Below are 21665 nucleotides of genomic sequence, written 5' to 3'. Positions count from 1 at the left end.
AAGTAGAAATCAGAAAAATGGAAGTATTCATTCATCAACTTTAGTCTCTGTTATATCTAAGTCAACTGAATATACACACAGTTATAAAGAAAAATGAACAAAACCAAAACCACAAAATATTGGAAATAAAGTTTTAGAAGACTTTTAAAAATTTTTAGAAATTTTATTAATTTTTTTAATTAATCAGTCTACTGTGTCAGTTTTAATTATTCAGGTTTTAACTCACTGTCAGAAAACGATTATAAACCAAATAAGGGGACTTGATAGAGAATTTTTCACCTATTCAGTTGGCAGAGATTGTTTACATGATCCATTGTAAGCAAGGTTCAAGCAACTCTCCTGTACTGTAGCAATAGAAGTATAAATTGATATTACCAATTCTAAAGCTTTATAAATGTTTATACCCTGTGACCCAGTAATTCCACTTGGAGGAATTTAGCTTAAGGAAATAATCAGAAATGCACACAAATATTTCTATGCATGGATACTCATCACAGTAATATTTGTGGAAGTTAAAAAAATGAACATAGCATAACAAAAGGGGAATGGATAAATTATCCATTTACATGACTGAATGAGATGCAGTCATTTTGTTTCCATTGAGTACCTGCTGAAATATCAGCAGATGAAATGATGTTCTCTAGAATTTGCTTCAAGTAAATAATCTAAGGAGAGAGGGAGTAGGGATATAGATGAAATGAAATTGAGTTGAGCAATGTTGAAGGTGGTTGATGAATTCATGTGGTTCACTACACTATTCGGTATAATTTTATATGTTTTCCATAATAAAATAAGATAAATTTCCCTTTTAAAAGTATGGGGGTTACCTGTGGGTGGCTCAGTCGATTAAGCATCCAACTTGAGCTCAGGTCATGATCTCAAGGTTCGTGGGTTCCAGCCCCACGTCAGGCTCTCTGCTGACAGCTTGGAGCCTGTAGCCTACTTCAGATTCTGTGTCTCCCTCTCTCTCTGTTCCCCCCCAGCTCACACTCTCTCTCTCTCTCAAAAATAAATAAAGATTAAAAAATTTTTTTTAACTATGGGAATTTTAAGTAAAAATACAGGACACAAAACTGATTTTGCAACATGAATCCAACTTCATAAATCAAAAAATGTGATACATATGCATAGAATTAACACACCAAAACATTTAAGAATAACTATCTCCGGGTTATAGGATTTGACTTATTTTTAGCTCTTCATTTTTTTGGTAACTCCCAATTTTTCCTAAATGGTCACGGATTAGTGTTATAATAAAAAATATTTATTATGAAAACTACTTAGAAGTTCAATTTAAATGAAAGTGTGACACTCTTAACTCTAAAAGAACAAAAAAATAGTTGGAACTTCACTTACCCATCAATTTGACTTCCTGATTTGTCAATCTACTAAATAAAAATCTTTATGGGCTTTCCTGCTTAGTCTAAAGTCCAAATTCCTCAGTACATAGTCCTGTCCCCTGGAGCCATTGCCCGCCTTTCCAGTGTCTTTTCTCCCCATATACTCCTCCAGGTGGCAGTATGGAATGGTCCCAACAAGGTACCTTCATGTTGTCACTTAACATCATGCTTTGTGAATCCTGTTAGATGTGTACACATCTGCCTCTCCTGGTGGATTATAAACTCTGCCAAACATGGACGACAAACACATCCTCTTCCTCTGGATGCCACAGTGCCTAGTACACTGCTGCACAAGTTAAGACGTATGACATTAGATCTAATCAATAAAACTCCTGGACACAGCCACAAATTAAAACTTGCAGCATTTTCAAAATTATATAACCTTTCTAAGAAATGAACTCTAAATTACCTCTAAAAACTGAAGATAAATTACTAAATAGTATCATTAAACCGCTCTAACAGTCCTACATTAAGGTGATATTATGAGTAATTTCCTTTTTCTTTCTTTTTTTTTTAATTTCCACCACTACTGTTAAAATACTTCTGTAAGTAAAAACTTGTTAACAACTTCAATGAGTTTAAATTTAATGAGTTTAATTCCCAGTCTGGGAATTAAATCTGAGTTTCAAAATCAGTAGTATTTTCCAATGATGTGCCAACTCACCGAGCAGCTGTGGCTCTGTGGATAAGCATCTCTGTTTGCTCTGACAAGTGTGAGGGGAGCAGTAGCTCCACGGGCTGAAGGCACAATATCCGAGTTTCGAGCTCCAAACGGGAAGCAGAGTCCTGGAAACTATCAAACACGACCTCACCTGTGGCAGGCTGCACTCCCTGAAAACAAAAATGCAACATCACAGAAAACATATTTTTCCCAATTATAACCTTGACACATTATAAACACACATGGAAACAGTAAAGAGGATACACTCTGTAGTGTGTAGTCCAGTTCTAAAGTGTTTGAAAACCTGTGTACTTTCCAAGATTCTTATGTAAGAAGTCAGATTCACCAATATCTACACTATGCGAGAAACAGCCTGAGCCAAGTTTTGGATCCAACGAACCTGACAGAATGACTCTGACAAGTCACCAAACCCTCAGTTTCCTCCTCTAAGTGGGAATAAACCAGCCTACTTTCATCTTCAGGTCACTGCAATGGTCAGATCATAAAACAAACACGAATGCTTTATAAACTATTTAGTACTGTACAAATAACAGTTGTCATCACTAAAGAGTAATAAGTTCCTAGTAACATGGCCACCAGAGCGGTAGTAAATTTCTATTTCATTTTATAAAATTAATCAATAAAAGTATAATTTTTCCAAAAACTAACACAAATATAGCAAACTCTGAATGAATCCCAAGTAGAGAGTTTATCTAGGGAAATAACCATAAAAACTAAAAGCTACCCCCTAGCATCCCAAGCCAATATAGCAAAGATAAACTGGAAAAACTCATGGTTTGAGAAAGGAGAAAAAAGGTAAGAAATCTAGCCAAGGTTGCAGAGTGATAAAGTGGTGGAAACAAGATCCAGGTGATCTCACTCCACAGGCCACTCTCATGTCCTCTGCTGATGGTAAATAAATGCATGGGGGCGCCTGGGTGGCCCAGTCAGTTAAGCGTCTGATTTCAGCTCAGGTCATGATCTCATGGTTTGTGAGTTTGAGCCCCACATCAGGCTCTGTCCTGACAGCTCAGAGACTGGAGCCCGCTCCAGATTCTGTGTCTCCCTCTCTCTCTGCCCCTGCCCTGCTCACCCTCTGTCTCTCAGAAATAAATAAAAATTAAAAAGAAAGAAAAGAGAAAAGAAAAGAAAAGAAAAGAAATGCATGGCACTGGGGCACTTGGGTGACTCAGTCGGTTAAGTGGCCAACTTTGGCTCAGGTCATGGTCTCCCGGTTCATGAGTTCTCGCCCTGCGTCAGGCTCTGTGCTGACAGCTCAGAGCCTGGAGCCTGCTTTGAACTCTGTGTCTCCCTCTCTCTCTCTGCCTCTTCCCCATTTGCACTCTCTCTCTCAAAATAAATAAATAAACATAAAAAAAAAAGTGGGGCACCTGGGTGGCTCAATCAGTTAAGCATCTGACTTCGGCTCAGGTCATGATCCCACAGTTTGTGGGTTCATGTGGGTACAGCATTCTCTGTACAACCAAAACCGAAAAGAACCCACATGTCCATCAAGAGAAGAATAAACTGAAAATCATCAAATATAATATGGCAATGACAATGTAAGAACTACTACAGTAACACAAATAAATCTCATATACAAATACTATATGAGAGTAGTTTGCAAGCAAAGGAAGCAAGACTCCAAAAGACACAACATGTTTACACTTGTATATAGTTTAAGGAGGTAAAACTAGAACTAAAAGCAAGGAAATTATTATCATACAAGTCTGGATTACAGTTAACCTCTGCTGAAGGAAGGGGGCCCTTCTCAAGGCAATGTTCTATTTCCCAGAGGAAATATTTCCTAACCCCTAGAGCACTGTCTCATATTACCATAATTAAGCACTCTGTTTTATTAATTTTTCTTTTGAATATTTTATAATTTTTTGAAGTCCCTCATTTTTGGCTCAAAGTACCTCCTTAATGATAGCCGAGAGGCCTTCTCTAGTGCCCAGATAGCTGGAACGTAAGTACGTTAGTATACATAAGTAAGTTTATCTCCCAATCTAACTAGCATTTACAAAAGCTATTTATAGAAGTTCAAGTAACAAATTTATCAGACAAATTCCCCTCTGCCTTTTTAATTATTTTTTTAATGTTTATTTTTGAAAGAATATGAGTAGGGGAGGGATAGAGAAAGAGGGAGAATGAGGATCCCAAGTGGGCTCTGCACTGATAGCAGTGAGCCTGATGTGGGGGCTTGAACTCAGGCACCATGAGATCATGACCTGGGCTGAAGTCAGACACTTAACTGACTGAACCACCCAGGCGCCACCTCCCTGCTTTTTTTTTAATTAGAGAAATGGTCTATATTATAATGCCTGCAACATCTATTACTATGTGATATGTGACACTAAGAAACACAAAGTTAGGCTGTATAAAACCATGCACTGCCCAGAATGAAGGCAGAGGGCCTAACTGCAGTGATACTATCAATGCTAAAGACTTTGATTTTAGACTAACTGCCAATACCCAAAAGATAGCTCCTAGGTAGTGACACTCGTAACAACAGGGAAAAATCCAACAAGAATAGTACTGAGGGTAAAAAAAGAACAGATCTATTGTAGCCACACTGAGTTTGAGGAGTCAGGACAAATTCTGAGTGCCGTGCCCAGCAAAAAGATAGATATAAGAGGCTAGAGCTCAGGAGAGAGGTGCAGCCTGGACCCAGAGCTTTGGATGTCATCAGCCCAAAAGTGGTCAGTGAGAACAAGGACAAGACCCAAGAAAACACTTGACAGGCAAACTATCATTTCTCATTTTTTCACATCACAGTTCATACACAACGGTTAATTCTGGCGGCAACCACTCAGCACTAAAGAGGAAGCATATACATTCAACTCTATTCTTTAGGCTGAGTTTCAGGTAAATATAAATTAGCACATTACATATGTTAGAGCTTAAAAGCAAATAACCTTACTATTTGTAAATAAATCCAATTGCCTGTGACTAGATAAAAAGTGCTTCTCAAAGATTAAAAAAAAAAATTATTTAGAAAAAAAAAATCATTCAGAGCCACCCAACAGTAATGCAAACTCTCTGAAAGTTTATTGGTTAAGCAAAGGTCAAGCTAGCAGAGAGTTATCCCCCCAAAATAAGGTATTAGAAGGTACTTTGGAGGGGCCCCTGAGTGGCTCAGCAGTTAAGCATCTGACTTTAGCTCAGGTCATAATCTCATGGTCCATGGGTTCTAGCCCTATATCGGGCTCTCTGCTGTCAGCACACAGACTGCTTCAAATCCTCTACCCCCCTCTCACTCTGCCACCCCCTTCTATCTCTCTCAGAAATAAACACTTGATTAAAAAAAATTTTTTTAGGGGCGTCTGGGTGGCTCAGTCGGTCGAGCATCCAACTTCAGCTCAGGTCGTGATCTCACAGTTTGTGAGACTTCGAGCCCCACATTGGGCTCTGTGCTGATGGCTCAGAGCCTGGAGCCTGCTTCAGATTCTGTGTCTCCTCTCTCTGCCCCTTCCCCACTCGTGTTCTATGTCTGTCTCTCTCTCTCTCTCTCTCTCTCTCTCTCTCAAAAATAAATAAACATTGAAAAAAAAATTTTTTTTTATTTTTTTAAAAAGATACTTTGGAGACATTTGGGTTGTTAAGAATTTTTGCTGGAAAAAAAAAGAACTGTGTTGATATTGCAGCTGATTGCAAAAATTAGAAAAAAAAGAGAATTAGTTATTACTTAGGCAAGGAGTCCTACTTTTGCTTTAACAACGAGAGAAAAAGAAAATCTAATAGTTCTGAAGGGCACTAAAAATTCTAAGGTTTTGAGCCAAGTCCATGTGGGTCTGTAAATGGGCAAATTTACTCACAAACTGCCAGAGGGTAAAATCAATAAAACCATGATTCACAAATTATATTTCTCTAGAAAACTGACTGTAAGTATTCCTAACGTTAATTAAACATGGAGTTTTGCATTGGCCAACTATCATTTCCCCTTAACTATCCCCTTTACTCCAAATCTATATACAACAATCACAAAATCATGCGTTTAATTTCAAATCCCTAGGGGAAATTTGTAAAATCCTTTGCTATCCATGCACAGTGTTGGCTTAGTGTTTTATTCTGCTCTGTTTCTTATCTATATCTATACCTGTCACTGTGTCCATCCTGAACCCTAAATGCATAGAGCACATGGACAGAAACTACCTGGATGTCTCCATAGTACAGAGTGCCAAGTAGCCATATGAGAAAACTTGTAACTAGTGATTTAACATATCAAATTACGAGGAAAATATTTTTCTAGTAAGTTACTTGAGGGCACACTTGATCAGTCTCATTATAAACCATACAAGATTAGTCACAGAGATACCATGAACATCTATCATTCATTCTTCACCTACAAAGTACTTACCACCATTCCAATGAAAATGTTCCCCTTTTTTTTGTCCTTAACATTTTCCTGATCTTCACAGATACACAGAAGAAAGTTGGTAGAATTATCAGTCACTATCTCATCGACATTTATAGCATCATCCAGCTTGACTAAAGGATTCACATGTAATAATTATTAAAGAAAATTATATGCTACATTCCCATTAACTGCTTTCTCCTTTAAAACAATGGTTCATTGTCCCAGACATTTTTGCTCTATGCAAAATCTTCCACACAGGCTTCATTTTTCTGATTTACTCTGATTATAGTTACATGCCTTAACTCCCCTGAGATATGTGACTCATGAGGATAGACAGCTATTATGTTCTCACTTCCCAAAAAGCCTAGGAGAGTACCCCTTGGGGAAGCTCAAATATTAACCCTCTTCTTTACTTGGATAACGTTGAGACTTGAATCCCATGATGCTTAATTCTAAAGCATGAATACACTAAAATAAATGTAAATTACTTTCCTCCTTTAAAGTGCCTAAAGCTTTCAGAAATAGCAAGAGAATTTTTAAAAGACATGAAAAAGAAAACCAAAAAAGAAAACAGAAACATGTATGTGTACATGTGTGTGTTTGTGTGTGTGTGTGTGTGTGTGTGTGTGTGTGTGTGTGTGTATTTAGTGAGTCCATTAATTAAATTCTCAGGGATAAGTGTTGAGTTGGGATGAAGTCAGTCTGGAAACAACCCAACTTAGGTAACAGCAGGCAAGAGCTATAGCAACACCAAAAGAGAAGCAGGGAGGTGTACCATTTTAGGAGCAGGCTTTAATAAGAGACTCAAGTTCAGGTAAAAGAAACAATAAAATTACCAGGTTCTTACAGCCTGATCAGCTTAGAACAGTACAGAATTGTTCATGGTTTTGGGTCTATTCTGAGTTGTACCTATTCGTAATCTTATTGGAACAAAATGGTCTTGCTGATTTGGGTAGAAGCAGGTTTCTAAATAAGTTGGCTTGTATTAAATTATAAAAGAAATGTTTTCACACTGTATCTTTTAAGACCTTATCTCTACATTTTTTTGAGACCTGACCCCATCCCACAGTAAACATTTTTTTTTTCCACAGTAAACATTTTAAAATGCATCTTTGTCCCATTTCATATATAGTTACTGGATTTTTAAAAAATAGAATTTTATGATTGTGCTATTAGAATCATTTTGCTTCAAGTAATTCACTAAATTAATGAATGACTATAAAATTGGGGGGCAATCACTGTGCACACCGAGGGTTCTCACAAAGTGAGAAAGGTTCACCCGCAACCTATTTTTTAAAATAATAAAATTCTTATGAAGCTAACAATTAATGAGGATGGCCTACTATTACCTTTCATAAGCAATTAACTGTGTGTTAACTTCATAGTTTTCTTTTCACATTCTGAAGTTAACAAGCTGTTTTTTAGGTCTTGTCTTAGGGAGGATCTCGAGGGGCCTACAGGCCCTAAGCACCTAACTACCACCCATACAGTGTAGGGAAGATGCAATTCAAATCAGTTGCTAACTTGCTATCATCTTTCATCAGGCTCCCTTTTTTGCTCTTAAAGTATGACAAACTCCCCTTTTACTATGGCATTTGAAAATGCTTGTTTCCAGCCATTCCCAATCCCTCCCTCTTCAGTAGTGCACTAATCAAAGGTCAAAGTAACTAGATTACCTTATCTCACCAAAAAGGTACCCATTCAAAGAACAGTTAAGTAAAAATGTTATTTAAACAAAGCCATTGTAATATTTAAGAGAAAAATTACTATTTGAAAAGGATATCTTCTCCAATAAGTGTAGATTTTGTATAAAGAGCAGTCAATTTCCGGGAAAAAAGTGAACTTTTGTTATCCCCAATGGCCTTCAATGCCGCAGTTTCAGTCTGCTTCACGACTCCCACCTTCAACAAAAATAAGAAATACTGAATACCAAATCTGATGGAAATTTCTTTTAAAGAAACACACTTCAAGACTTAAAAGGTTAATTCTGAAACATTTAAAAATAAACACCTTAGTCCACAATGTCCAGATGTCGGGCTTAAGAAGTAAACACTACAAGGAGCTTTCAAGTGAACCACTAAGAAACACTCTACCACAGACACATATATATATGTGTATATATATATATATATATATATATGTATATACGTATATATATATACGTATATACATATATATATATACATATATATATATATATACATATATACATATACATATATGTGTGTGTGTATATATATATATATATATATATATATATATATATATATATATATACATATATATACACTTTTTTTTTTTAATTTATTTTAGAGGCCCCTGGGTGGCTCAATGGTTAAGTGCCCAATTACTGATTTCAGCTCAGGTCACGATCCCACAATTCGGGAGACTGAGCCCCACATCAAGTTCCACACTAACAACACAGAGCCTGCTTGGGATTCTCTCTCTCCCTCTCTCCCTGCTCTTTCCCTACTCATGCTCTCTCTCTATCTCACAAAATAAATGAGTAAACTTAAAAAAAAAATTACCTTAAAAATCTAATAAGCTAAAAACTGACAAAGATATAATGCTAATAATTGTGACACACTTTTGTTTCCCAAATGCAAAATTCCCATTATAATACCATCTTATGAAACATGCTTTCACTCTCTGGAAGGGAATCCAATCACCCTGTTCCCTCAAGTCAAAGCCAAGGCTGACCTTATATCCCTTGGCCACGAGGCGGCGTACATGAACAAACAGTCTGTGAGTAGGTATGCTTGCTGTCATAAAGTTGTGATCTAAATGGCAATAAATATTGAGCTCCCGGGCTGCAACCTAAAAAATTAAAAAAGAGAGTATCAATAAGTGTCTATTTCAAGAATCCCCACGTGGTGTTCGCTCACTTTGCTAAAAATCCATCAAGGTATACACTTAGGATTTGTGCACTTCTTCTCTACGTGAATGGCCTATCAATACAAAATTTTAAAGACAGTCCTCATACAGAAGCCTATAGTTTAATCTATTTTTTGGCAGTTCCCATGACCTAACCTCAGAGCCAACATCTGTAATATCAATGTCGTGGAAAAATATGCCATGTCTTCTATGCTGATTAGATCTAACAAAACCTTAAAGTGCTGAGCCTCCCCTAAAAGCCTGCACAATGATATTCAATGCAGAACAAAACACTATAATAGAGTAAGAATTTGCTACATAGCACATGCAACTAACTGAAAATTAGGAGATACTATAAAACATAAATTCTGAAGCTACTCAGACAGTGGGCATCTTTGAGGAAGTGAGAAGAGAAACCCCTGGTATGGTTAGCTAATCAGATGCATAAATGAGAGGCGTGCAGAATCAGGCAGCACCACCTAACTCCCCACTTTCTACTGGAGAACACCACGGCTCAGACACTGTCCACTGGAGCCATGGAATGCTCATCCCATCATTCTCATTCCCTGCCCCACCCATCTCTGAACAGTAGTTCCTTATTGCAAGGCTAGAAAACACCAGCCTTTACTGGGTGGTAAGACTAAATCTACTACTCAATCTGGAGAGTAGGGGAGAAAACAGCATTTTCTTTCACCCTTTACCTATACAATGACAACTACATATCTGTTTGTGTCCCCAGAAAACATGCTATTTCAAACTTTTACTTCATGACACCAAACACATGATGCCACCTGAACTAAAGAACATCACTTTGTGCCACAATAGGATTTTAAAAGCTAGAAGAAAAAAGTTGGCCAAGTCTGTACTTCCTATCACACAAGATAGATGTTAGATGTGCCACCTCATCACTCTCTGAGGACATATGATGCATGATGCCAGAGACTTAAAAGTGTGGAAGGATCACAATCACGCATGACTCCAGCAGGACATCACCAGCAATGCTTTCCCTAAGCCTACCCACTAAATACTCAAATTCACTTCTGATGTTCGTTAACTTCGGCCTATATCAAATACCTCAAAATCAAATACAAAATCAACTCAGACTAGCATAACAAGATGATGGACATACAAAGACATTGTAACACTTCAAACACCTTCTGTGGATGGCTGGCTGTTAATGTGCTCTTCCGCTGACATGGAACTATGTTCCTGGCTATCAAAATTTATAAATTAAGAGTAAATGGGTCATCTCAAAATTTCTTCTGCTTGAGTCTTCATCAGGAAACGTAAATACTCACACGATTATGGTTCATTCACTAAGTGATTCATCCAATCACCGTGCAATGGATGAAAGGTACTGGGTGAGCACCATGGAGAACAGACACGACATTCCAAAAGGGGTTCCTCACTTCCTCCCCTAAAAGCCTAGCATCCACCAAGTTTGCCCGTGTTTATTTATAGTTTTTACTTTAAATGATAGCATTTTTCAAGGGCAACTGATCACGTTAGCTCTCTCATAAGGTCAGAAATGGAAACAAAAATATTGCAAAATACTTAAGGCTGGATAAGGAAAACATGGAACAGTATTTGCAAAAATAACTTACCTCTGCATCTTCCCCAAAGAATCTATACTTGTATCCACATTCCACACACAAAATTGCATCTTTCTGCTGCTGCTTCAATTCAATGTACTGTAATTCTAAAGGTGTGTAGATGCTTTTGGTCCGTTTGTTAGATGGTTTAGGATCAGAAGTTGTCTGTAAATTGTCATTACCCTTTTGTGAAGATCCAGAAGGACTGAGATCGAAAAGTGTCTTGTCCTGGCAACCAAAAAGATTTTTATAGTTTACAAAGTATTAACCATAGTAATAGTTTTCAGAAAGAGAGAGAATGCAAATTCAGCACAAACCTAATAATTAGTTTATCTAAGTGAAAGTTTGTAGGAGGCACATAGTATATTCAGATAAACATTTTTGCAAGTTTGAAATTTTTCAGAGTAAAAGACTTTTAAAAAATGAGCCAAACTAAACTCTGTACAACTATTTAAGGAAATTTTAAAAATCTACATATTTTAAAGAGTTATATACCTCTTTTTAAGTTTTATTTCATTAAATCTACTGTAATTAACATTCTTCTTTTCCTTATTTATTCCCAGATGCATAAGGCACAAAAAGTGAGCAGACGTGAATATCTGTCTCTCAACAATAAGTAAAACCACTTTCAATAAGCATATGCTATCTGTTATAGCTGCACTTAATGCTTCAAATTTCCAAGCACAGTCTGAAAGTATATTCCATTAATCTTGATTCCAAGAAAGAAGCACAATTTTTTTGGTAAAGAAATATGACACAGAGCTTTTGGAAAATACAAAACACAAAGTCACAATTCAACATTAGTATTCCTGCTATCCTTACCTTCATGTGTGAAAACCATAATTCCAGTTTAGAGCTTAAGGCAAATTCCTTTTTATGGGATTTATTTATATAAAAGGTAAAATGACACAGATTTGTAGCATAAATCTGCCTTCTAACTAACTGTCACTGTATCACTGCTATCATCTGAAAATTTAATCAGCTACACTTGGAATTAAAAATATAGCCTAGGGGCACCTCACCCAGGTGCTCAGTCGGTTAAGCATTTGACTCTTGATTTCAGCTCAGGTCACGATCTCACAGTTTGTGAGTTTGAGCCCGTGTGGGGCTCGGCACTGTTAGCAGGAGACTGTTTGGGATTCTCTCTCTCTCCCTCTCTCTCTGCCTCTCCCATGCATTCTCTATAAATAAATATATATATATATATGTGTATATATATATTTATATATATTTATATATATATTTATATATACACATATATATAAACATATATATACATATATATGTATTGAAAGCAGAGTGATCAGCAGGGGAAGAGAAGAGAAAAAGAGAAATGTGCTATATGGCCCAGCAAGGGGACTCTGGTCAAAGAGGAAGTCCAGGAACATGTACTCTACAGTTGCTAACTGTTTAAAAAATTCATCTTAGCTGCAAGAGCAGGTAGAGATGTAATTTGTCTGAGTAGTGTAGCCAAGCAAATCTCCAAAGATCAGCAATGAGATGGTGAGGTATGGTGAAGTGTGGGGAGTTGTGGCAACAGAAAAGTGGGTCAATGTATCAGATGAGAGAATGTCATCTGCTTTTAATTTTGATGGATTTTCTATTTCGTTTCCATATCTTTTATGTAAAATCCAGGAATACTACATATTGTAAAACTTAAAACTTTAAGAAAATATATCTCCTATAGAAAAAAAGTTCTTTATACTTTATTCATATATGGAATGAAGAGTAGGCATGCAGAAAGAAACTTTTATCCATATAGTATACCAACAAGTCTATCTGGATACTTGAGTATTAAGCAAGTTGTTTTTCATCATTTGGGTGGAAAAACTTATGATATACTATACTCTTTTTTATATTCTCAGGGACAGCATTCTGAACTCAATTTAACTTTGTCTTGACAATACAGGATGATCAGCACAATAAAATGGGAATTTTAAAACCTACCAAGACTTACGAGGCAGATGATCCCCACACTAATGGTTGTAGACCCTGGGCATTTAACTTCAATTGGTAGCTTTTTACCATTCATGTGTGTCCTTCCATAACACCAAACAGTCAGGTATCTCCTGTAATGATGTCCATGTACTACTTCTAGGTGTCCCTTCTAACTGGTGACTTCTAATGTGCAGTGAATCAGAAACAACAAGCTGGTTGTTTTATGTATAATTAGTTAACAAGCTCTCGTGAAGCCCTAGGATAAATTCTCCAATTAATAAAATGAGATTTAATAGACAAACTTTTTGATATCTATACTTTATGACCACTACACTCAGGTGAACTGCTTCTAAGTATTAAAAGAAAGTGTAAATTAAACAAACAAACCCACAAAAACAAAACACCCTTTTTTTTTCCTGATGACCTAAGATAAGTCAATGGATCTCAGCTTAGTTGAAGGAGGAACTCATAAACCTGGACTTGGTGGGAAGAAGTGTAAACTTCTTAATAATATATACAAAATCGTGTTGGTGTGAGTATTTTTCTGAGTAAAGAATCCATAGCTTTCAATCCATAACTTTTCAAAAATCCATAGTTTTTCATTTAAATGACTCAAAAAAATAAAAGGAACTATTTCTCTAATTCACTGGCTCTCAACCATTGCTACACATTAAAACGAAAGTTTTAGGGGTGCCTGGGTGGTTCAGTTGGTCAAGCGTCCAGCTTCACTTCAGGTCATGATCTCACAGTTCATGAGTTCTAGCCCTGCATCAGGCTCTGTGCTGACAGAACAAAGCCTGGAGCCTGCTTTGGATTCTGTGTCTCCCTCTCTCTGCTCTTCCCCCACTCATGCTCTGTCTCTCTCTCCTTCAAAAATAAAAATAAAAACTTTCAAAAAAATAAAATAAAATAAAATAAAATGAAAGCTTTAAACAACATGCAAAGTCAGTTCTTAGTGAAGACCAATATGATTCTGAAGAAAAGTCTATCTGTTTTTAAAGTCCTCCAGGTGATTCTAATTTAAAGCTGGGCTGAGAAGCACTGTTCTGAATTGGAGATATTAGTGATGGAGCAAAAGTTAAATTCCTAATTTGGCAACGATGAAAAAAACATTAATGTATCATATAACAGTGGAAGTAAAGATCTATATATATTTAGTTTGCCTTTGAATTTATATCACCAAGCTTTCAACTAAAAACCACAGAAACAATATATGTTGCCTGTGATTTTCCAGGCTAATGATGGTAACTCTAAGGACTATAAAACACTGTGCTAGTATTTATTATCAAGAATCTCCCCAAGTCAGGGGCTCATCATCCAGTCTGTACATCAGAATCATCTGGCTTTTATTACATTTTAATACAAACCAATTCATCCCTCATTAATACAAAGTAAATCAGAATCTCCAGGGACTGAAAAAATTAACTAAAATGCAAAAGCAGCCTCAGCTAATTCAGGTGATTATCCAAGTTGGGGAACAACTGCCTTGTGTGAACTCAGAGAACCTAATGGCACCTCAGAACCTACTGGGGCACCTGGGTGGCTGAGTCATTTAAGCAGCTGACTCTTGGTTTTGGCTCAGGTCATGATCTCAGGGCTCGTGAGTTGGAGCCCTGCATCAGCCTCTGCAATGACAGTGCTTGGGAATCTCTCGCTCAAGATAAACATACAAACTTAAAAGAAAAGAAATTAGTTAAAAAAAAAAAAAAGAACCTATTGATCTGAGTAATCGGTATTCATCTATATAACACATACCTTTTGACTAATTTGAGATTTGGAATCTTCAGAAGAAACTGCATTCTTTGCACGGAGACGACTAATATCATCAAAATCAGTACATTTTGGCAGAACTGCGTATCTCTCCTGAGGAGGCTCTGTCTGGACTCTATTTTGAGGAAGGGCAGAATCGCAGCAGAATTCTTTCAATTTTTCCAGAGACTTTAAAATAGTCTTCATCCTCAGACATTTCTTTGGCTCTTAGTTAGCAAATTAGAAGAAAATATAACAATAGTATTTTGTTCTCATATATCAATTCATAACCAGTGTAAGATTTTTGAGGGAGCTTCTCATTAAAGCAATAAATCTAACTACAACATGATAAGGAAATAAAGAAACGTTTAGATCCAGGGTAAAGATAGCATGCTGAAACATACATATAATTTCCCTTGGCCATGAAACTCCATTACAAACTACAGTAGGGTTTTGCCTTTTTTTTTTTTTTTAATATATGAGCAGATAAGGACAGAGAGAAAAGGAGAGGTGACAGGTACAAATAAAATATCTGAAGCTAGAAGGAAAAATGAATAAACAATAACCAATTTAGCACACCTGAAAGCTAAATCCAAAACCAGTAGTGAAGAAAACTAAGAACCAATACCATTTATAACACGAAAAAATTAAAAGGCTCAGGAATCGGGGCAGCAGAATATGTAATAAAGGGAGGTTCTAAAATAAAGAAGACTGGCTCAAAGCAAGTTGATCCTAAACCCCTACCCTACTCCAAGCTCAAGGGCAGCTGTGCTTCCTCCACCTCGGCAGAAGACTGAAAGTTCCTCTGGAGAAGGTAAAACAGGCACAGCAAAGATGGAGTACTGGGTCCAAGCCAGAGGAATAATGGGAAGATGGGTTTACTGTAAGCTAAGACCCCAGCCTCTTCTTCATGAGCTCTCATAACATAGGCAGCCAGAGCTCCCCACTCCAGGCCAAGAGCAGGGAAGACTGGTCTATCGGAACTGATCATCTTAATGGGAAAGACCTAGAGATACCAACACCAGGGGGTTCACCAAGGAAGGCAGATCACCACCCTTTCCCAACACACCTGCTATCCCACCTGCACAGCATGGCTCACGCTACTCTTTCTCCCTGGAATGCCCTGACCCCAATTTCTATGTGTCAAAATCATACTCATTCTTCAAGATCCCCCTCAAAACTACTTTTTCCATGAAACTCTTTGGTAACTCCCCTAGCTTAAAATCATCTTTTGTCCATGTCCCTATAAGAAGATCACATTTTGCCATAGCATTTACCACAATCTGCCACCTGGCAGTTACTCATAGGCAAGCAACCCATAAAAAAGAAGGAAAACTATCATTTACTGTCTACTATCTACCATATGCCAGAATACATTATTTTTCCTACTACTAAATATGATGAAAAAGGGATTGCGTATCATCTCTTACCTTTCCTATTAAAGCAAAAACACTCTGAGGGCAAACTTGTGTTTTGCCTATTCCTAAGAGTTTAAAACTTTTCATATTTATATTTAATTATACATATACATATATTTTATATTTATATTTAAAGCTCTCTTCAGATGTATATTTTACCTTGTCTCCTGCTAATCTTGTAACTAGGATAACGTACACTTGAATCTTTCAAATTATTCTCCCCTTTTCAAAATGTATACATGAATCAGGGGCCAAGATGGCAGAGTAACATAGAAGTTTGTTTTGTGTCTCTCATCCCTGAAATGCAGCTAGATCAACACCAAACCATCTTGCACACCTAGAAAACTGATGTGAGGATTAACACAACAATGTGCACAACTTGAACTAGAGAACTCAGCAGGTACTAAGTGTGAAGAGGTGAACTGGGGGAGAGAGAAACCATGGAGGGGAGGGAGCTGCTTTTGCTTGCAGAGAGAGGATGGAGACAGGAAGAGTACGAGTAAAGCACCCCTCCCCGAAAGCAGCTGGAGAGAAAGTAGAAGAGTGGAAACAGCTGCAAGGGAATGAACAAGAAAGGGAGAAAGGAGAAAGGAGAAAGGAGAAAGGAGAAAGGAGAAAGGAGAAAGGAGAAAGGAGAGGGTTTAAATACCATTAAGATTCTATAAACAGGGGGAGCACAGAGTCTAAAACTCTGCAGCTCAATACCTGGCAGAGCTCTGGTAGTAAGGGCAAAATCCCCAGGAGCAGACAGTGAGGTCCAAGGGGTCCTCGGACCACATGGCGAAAGGCAGCTCCCCTGCTGGGAGGACATTTGGTAAGCTGTGGGGCCTCCCCACATACAAAGGTCTCATCAGACCCCAGAGAACAGCCATGTTTGCTGGTGTCGGAACAAAGAAGTTAAGGACAAAGCCTGGCGCCAGATGTGTGTTGTGATTTACCATAATCCCTGAAACGCTGCTGCTACACAATCGTGCAAACTTTTTCTGGGACAGGCTGGCACCCCACCACAGTCTCTGGGCATGGGCAGCAGTGCGGTCTCTGGAACATTCCTGGGGGCAGGTTGGCAACAGGCCATTGCTCTGTGAGACCCTCCCCCAGAGGGTCTGAGCAGGTCAAAGCTGCAGGGCCCTCAGAAGTGTGGGATTTGGAAATACAGCCCCATCTGAGATAAAACTTGGGAGGGAGGTGCCACCTGGAAGTCACCTGGCTTGGTCACCAACAGTGTAGAAGTGGGGAGTGGATGGAAGCTGGAGACAAAGGAGGGGTGCTTGATTGCCAATGGGCGAGAGCACAGAGTTCTGATAGTAGCGGCTGGTTAGCTGGGTGACACCATTTTCACTCCTCCAGCTCCTGGGTATACACGCCTATAAGCACCACAACGATCCACCCCAGTAAACTAAGCAGCACCACCTAGTGGAGAATGGAGCTGTTACACCAACTGGGCCAACCACACTCTAGAGGAACACCACCAGTCTCTATGCCTGCTTAGTTTATGGACTATAAAGTGCTTCATAGTTTGACTTCTAGGGGAAACTGGATGTAATTTCCATCTTATTTCATTCTGTTTCCTGGTCCATCTACTCAAATTTTTTTCTTTTTCTTTTCTGGTTCTTAAATACAGAAAGAAAAAGTTTATATTTTCTGTTATTATAAAAAGTATTTTTAATTCTTTTTTACTATTTTTTTTACTTTCTTGTAAGTTTTTTAAATTCTATTTTACTTTCATTTTATTCTATTTTACTGTGTTCATTTTTTTTAATCGTCAAACGTTTTCCCTTATCCCCCCTTTTTTCCTTTCCTTTTCTCTCCCTTTTTTCACTACTCCATCAAGCTTCTTTCACAACCAGAACAAAAACACACCTAGGATCTAGTACCATTTATTTGATTCTTTTGTGTTGTTCCTAATTTTTTAATTTTTATTTTTTTTATTTTATTAATTCTTTTTCCTCCTTCAAAACGATGAAACGAAGGAACTGACCCCAAAATAAGGAACAGGAAGAAGTGACAGTCAGGGACTTAACAAAGACACAGCAAGCAAGAAATCTAAACAAGAATTTAGAATTCTTATTATATAGAATTTATATATTTAATTTAATTTAATAAGTTTAATGTAATAAATTAAATTTAATAATTTAATAAGTTTAATTTAATAATTAAATTATTATATAGAATTTATATATTAAATTAAATTTAATAAGTTTAACTTAATAATTTAATTTAATAATTTAATAAATTTAATTTAATAATTAAATAAATTTAATAATTTATTAATAAAATAAATTTAATAAAATTTAATAAGAATATATAATTCTTACTATCATGATAATAAGAATACTAGCTGGGGTTGAAAAAAGCATAGAATCCCTTAATGTGGAGATAAAAGAAGTAAAAGCTAGTCAGGACGAAATTAAAAATGCTATAACTGAAATGCAATCTCAAATGGATGCCACAGCGGTAAGGACTGATGAAGCAGAGCAGCGAATCACCGATATAGAGGACAAACTTATGGAGAATAATGAAGCAGAAAAAAGAGGGAAACTAAGGCAAAAGAGCACAACTTAAGAATTAGAGAAATCAGTGGTTCATTAAAAAGGAATAACTTCAGAATCACAGGAGTCCCAGAAGATGAAAAGAGAGGAAAAAGGGGTAGAAAGTTTATATGAACAAATCATAGCAGAAAACTTTCCTAACCTGGGCAAAGACACAGACCTCAAAATCCAGGAAGCATGGAGAACTCCCATTAGATTCAATAAAAACCAACCATCAACAAGCCATATGATAGTCAAATTCACAAAATGCTCAGGCAAGGAAAGAATCATGAAAGCAGCAAGGGAAAAACAGATCTTAACCTACAAGGAAAGACAGATCAGGTTTGCAGCAGACCTATCCAAAGAAACTTGGCAGGCCAGAAAGGAGTGGCAGGATATATTCAACGTGCTGAACTGGAAAAATATGCAGCCAAGAATTCTTATCCAGCAAGGCTGTCATTTAAAACAGAAGGAGAGAGAAAAAGTTTCCCAGACAAAAACTAAAGGAGTTTGTGGCCATTAAACCAGCCCTGTGAGAAATTTTAGGAGAGACTTTCTGAGAGCAGAAAATATGAAAAAAACAAACAAACAAACAAACAAACAAGAAAGACCAAAAGCAATAAAGACTAGAAAGGACCAGAGAACACCACCAGAAACTCCAACTCTACAGGCAACATAATGGCAATAAATTCATAACTTTCAGTACTCACTCTAAACATCAATAGACTAAATGCTCCAATCAAATGATAGAGGGTAACAGAATGGATAAGAAAATAAGATTAATCTATGAGCTGTTTACAAGAGACCCATTTTAGATCTAAAGACACCTTCAGATTGAAAGTAAGGGGATGGAGAACCATCTATCATGCTAATGGTCAACAAAAGAAAACTGGAGTAGCCATATATCTAGATTTTAAAATAAAGACTGTAACAAGAGATGAAGAAGGGCATTACATCATAATTATGGGGTCTATCCACCAAGATATAACAACTGTAAACATTTATGCTCCAAATGTGAAAGCACCCAAATATATAAATCAATTAATCACAAATATAAAGAAACTCACTGATACTAATACTATAATAGTAGGGGACTTCAACACCCCACTTACAGCAATGGACAGATCATCTAAACAGAAAATCAACAAGGAAACAGTGGCTTTGAATGACACACTGGACCAGATGGACTTAATAGGTATATTCAGAACATTTCAACCTAAAGCAGAATACACATTCTTCTCAAGTGCACATGGAACACTCTCCAGAATAGATCACATACTGGGACACAAATCAGACCTCAACAAGTATAAAAAGATTGAGATCATACTGTGCATATTTTCAGACCACAACACTATGAAACTCAAAATCAACCACAAGAAAAAATTTGGAAAGACAATCAATACTTGGGAGACAAAAGCACATCCTATTAAAGAATGAACAGCAGAAATCAACGCTATTTAAACAACAACAACAACAAAAAAAAAAAAAACAGTACAACAGATCAATGAAGCCAGGAGCTGGTTCTTTGAAAGAATTAACAAAATTGATAAACCCCTAGCCAGTTTGATCAAAAAGAAAAAAAAAAAAAGGACCTAAATAAACAGAAGCAAGAATGAAAGAGGAGAGATCACAACCAACACTGCAGAAATACAAATAAGAGAATATTATAAGCAATTATATGCCAATAAATTGGGCAATTTGGAAGAAATGGACAAGTTCCCAAAAACATTTAAACTACCAAAACTGAAACAAGAATAGAAAATTTGAACAGATCCATAACCAGTAAAGATATCGAATCAGTAATCAAAAATCCCCCAAAAAACAAAAGTCCAGGACCAGAAGCCTTTCCAAGGAAATTCTACCAAACGTTTAAAGAAGAGTTAACACCTATTTTTTGAAGCTGTTCCAAAAAATAGAAATGGAAGGAAAACTTTCAACTCTTTCTATGAAGCCAGCATTACCTTGATTCCAAAACCAAATACCCCACTAAAAAGGAGAACTACAGACCAATTTCCCTGATGAACATGGATGCAAAAATCCTCAACAACTAGCCAACCGGATCCAACAATACATTAAAATAATTATTCACCATGGCCAAGTGGGATTTATACCTGGGATGCAGGGCTGGTTCAATAACCACAAAACAATCAATGTGATACATCACATCAATAAAAGAAAGGACAAGAACCACATGATTCTCTCAATAGATGCAGAGAAAGCTTTTGACAAAACACAGTATCATTTCTTGATAAAAAGCCTCGAGAAAGCAGGGATAGAAGGATCATACCTCAAGATCATAAAACTCATATAGAAAAGACTCATCACTAATATCATCTTCAATGGGGAAAAACTGAGAGCTTTCCCCCTAAGGTCAGAAACACAACAGGGATGTCCACTCTCACCACTGTTATTCAACCTAGTATTAGAAGTCCTAGCCTCAGCAATCAGACAACACAAATGAATAAAGGCATCCAAGTCAGCAAGGAGGAAGTCACTCTTCACAGACATGATACTCTATATGGAAAACCCAAAAGATTCCATGAAAAAACTTCTAGAACTTATCCATGAATTCATCAAAGTCGCAGGATATAAAATCAATGCACAGAAATCAGTTGCATTCCCACACACCAATAATGAAGCAATGGAAAGAGAAATCAAGAAATTGATCCCATTTACAACTGTACCAAAAACCATAAAATACCTAGAAATAAATCTAACCAAAGAGGTGAAAAATCTATACACTGAAAACTAGAGAAAGCTTATGAAAGAAATTAAAGAAGACCAAAAAAAAATGGAAAAATATTCTATGTTCCTGGATTGGAAGAAAAAAATATTGTTAAAATGTAGATACAGCTCAAAGAAATCTACATATTCAATGCAATTTCTATCAAAATAACACCAGCATTCTTCACAGAGGTAGAACAAACAATCCTAAAATTTGTATGGAACCAGACAAGACCCCAAATAGCCAAAGCAACCCTGAAAAAGAAAACCAAAGCTGGAGGTATCACAATCCCAGATTTCAAGCTGTATTACAAAGCTGTAATCAAGACAGTATCGTACTGGCACAAAAACAGACACTCAGATCAATGGAACAGGATAGAGAACCCAGAAATGGACCCACAAACGTATGGCCAACTAATCT

The 21665-nt window shown here is 36.9% G+C and overlaps 1 protein-coding gene across 9 annotated transcripts in view; it reads right to left on the bottom strand.

Annotated features, from left to right (window-relative positions):
- Window positions 1-21665, bottom strand: part of MSH3 (mutS homolog 3) — a 187929-nt gene that overhangs the window by 159278 nt on the left and 6986 nt on the right. For 8 of the 9 annotated variants that reach the window (XM_045062647.1, XM_045062646.1, XM_003981121.6 and 5 more), the window contains exons 3-8: window positions 14581-14801; window positions 10900-11115; window positions 9122-9238; window positions 8205-8322; window positions 6422-6567; window positions 2065-2231 (exon numbers count right to left, since the gene is read on the bottom strand). In XM_045062647.1, the coding sequence (XP_044918582.1) occupies window positions 2065-2231; window positions 6422-6567; window positions 8205-8322; window positions 9122-9238; window positions 10900-11115; window positions 14581-14801 (985 nt within the window). Of the gene's footprint in view, window positions 1-2064; window positions 2232-6421; window positions 6568-8204; window positions 8323-9121; window positions 9239-10899; window positions 11116-14580; window positions 14802-16697; window positions 17529-21665 lie in introns of those variants that run through there. The other variant, XM_045062644.1, reaches the window with a different exon arrangement.

Source organism: Felis catus, chromosome A1 (assembly GCF_018350175.1).
Source record: "Felis catus isolate Fca126 chromosome A1, F.catus_Fca126_mat1.0, whole genome shotgun sequence".
Classification (NCBI taxonomy): Eukaryota; Metazoa; Chordata; class Mammalia; order Carnivora; family Felidae; genus Felis; species Felis catus.
Note: the sequence above shows the minus strand (reverse complement) of the source record. Positions and strands in the feature narration are given on the sequence as shown.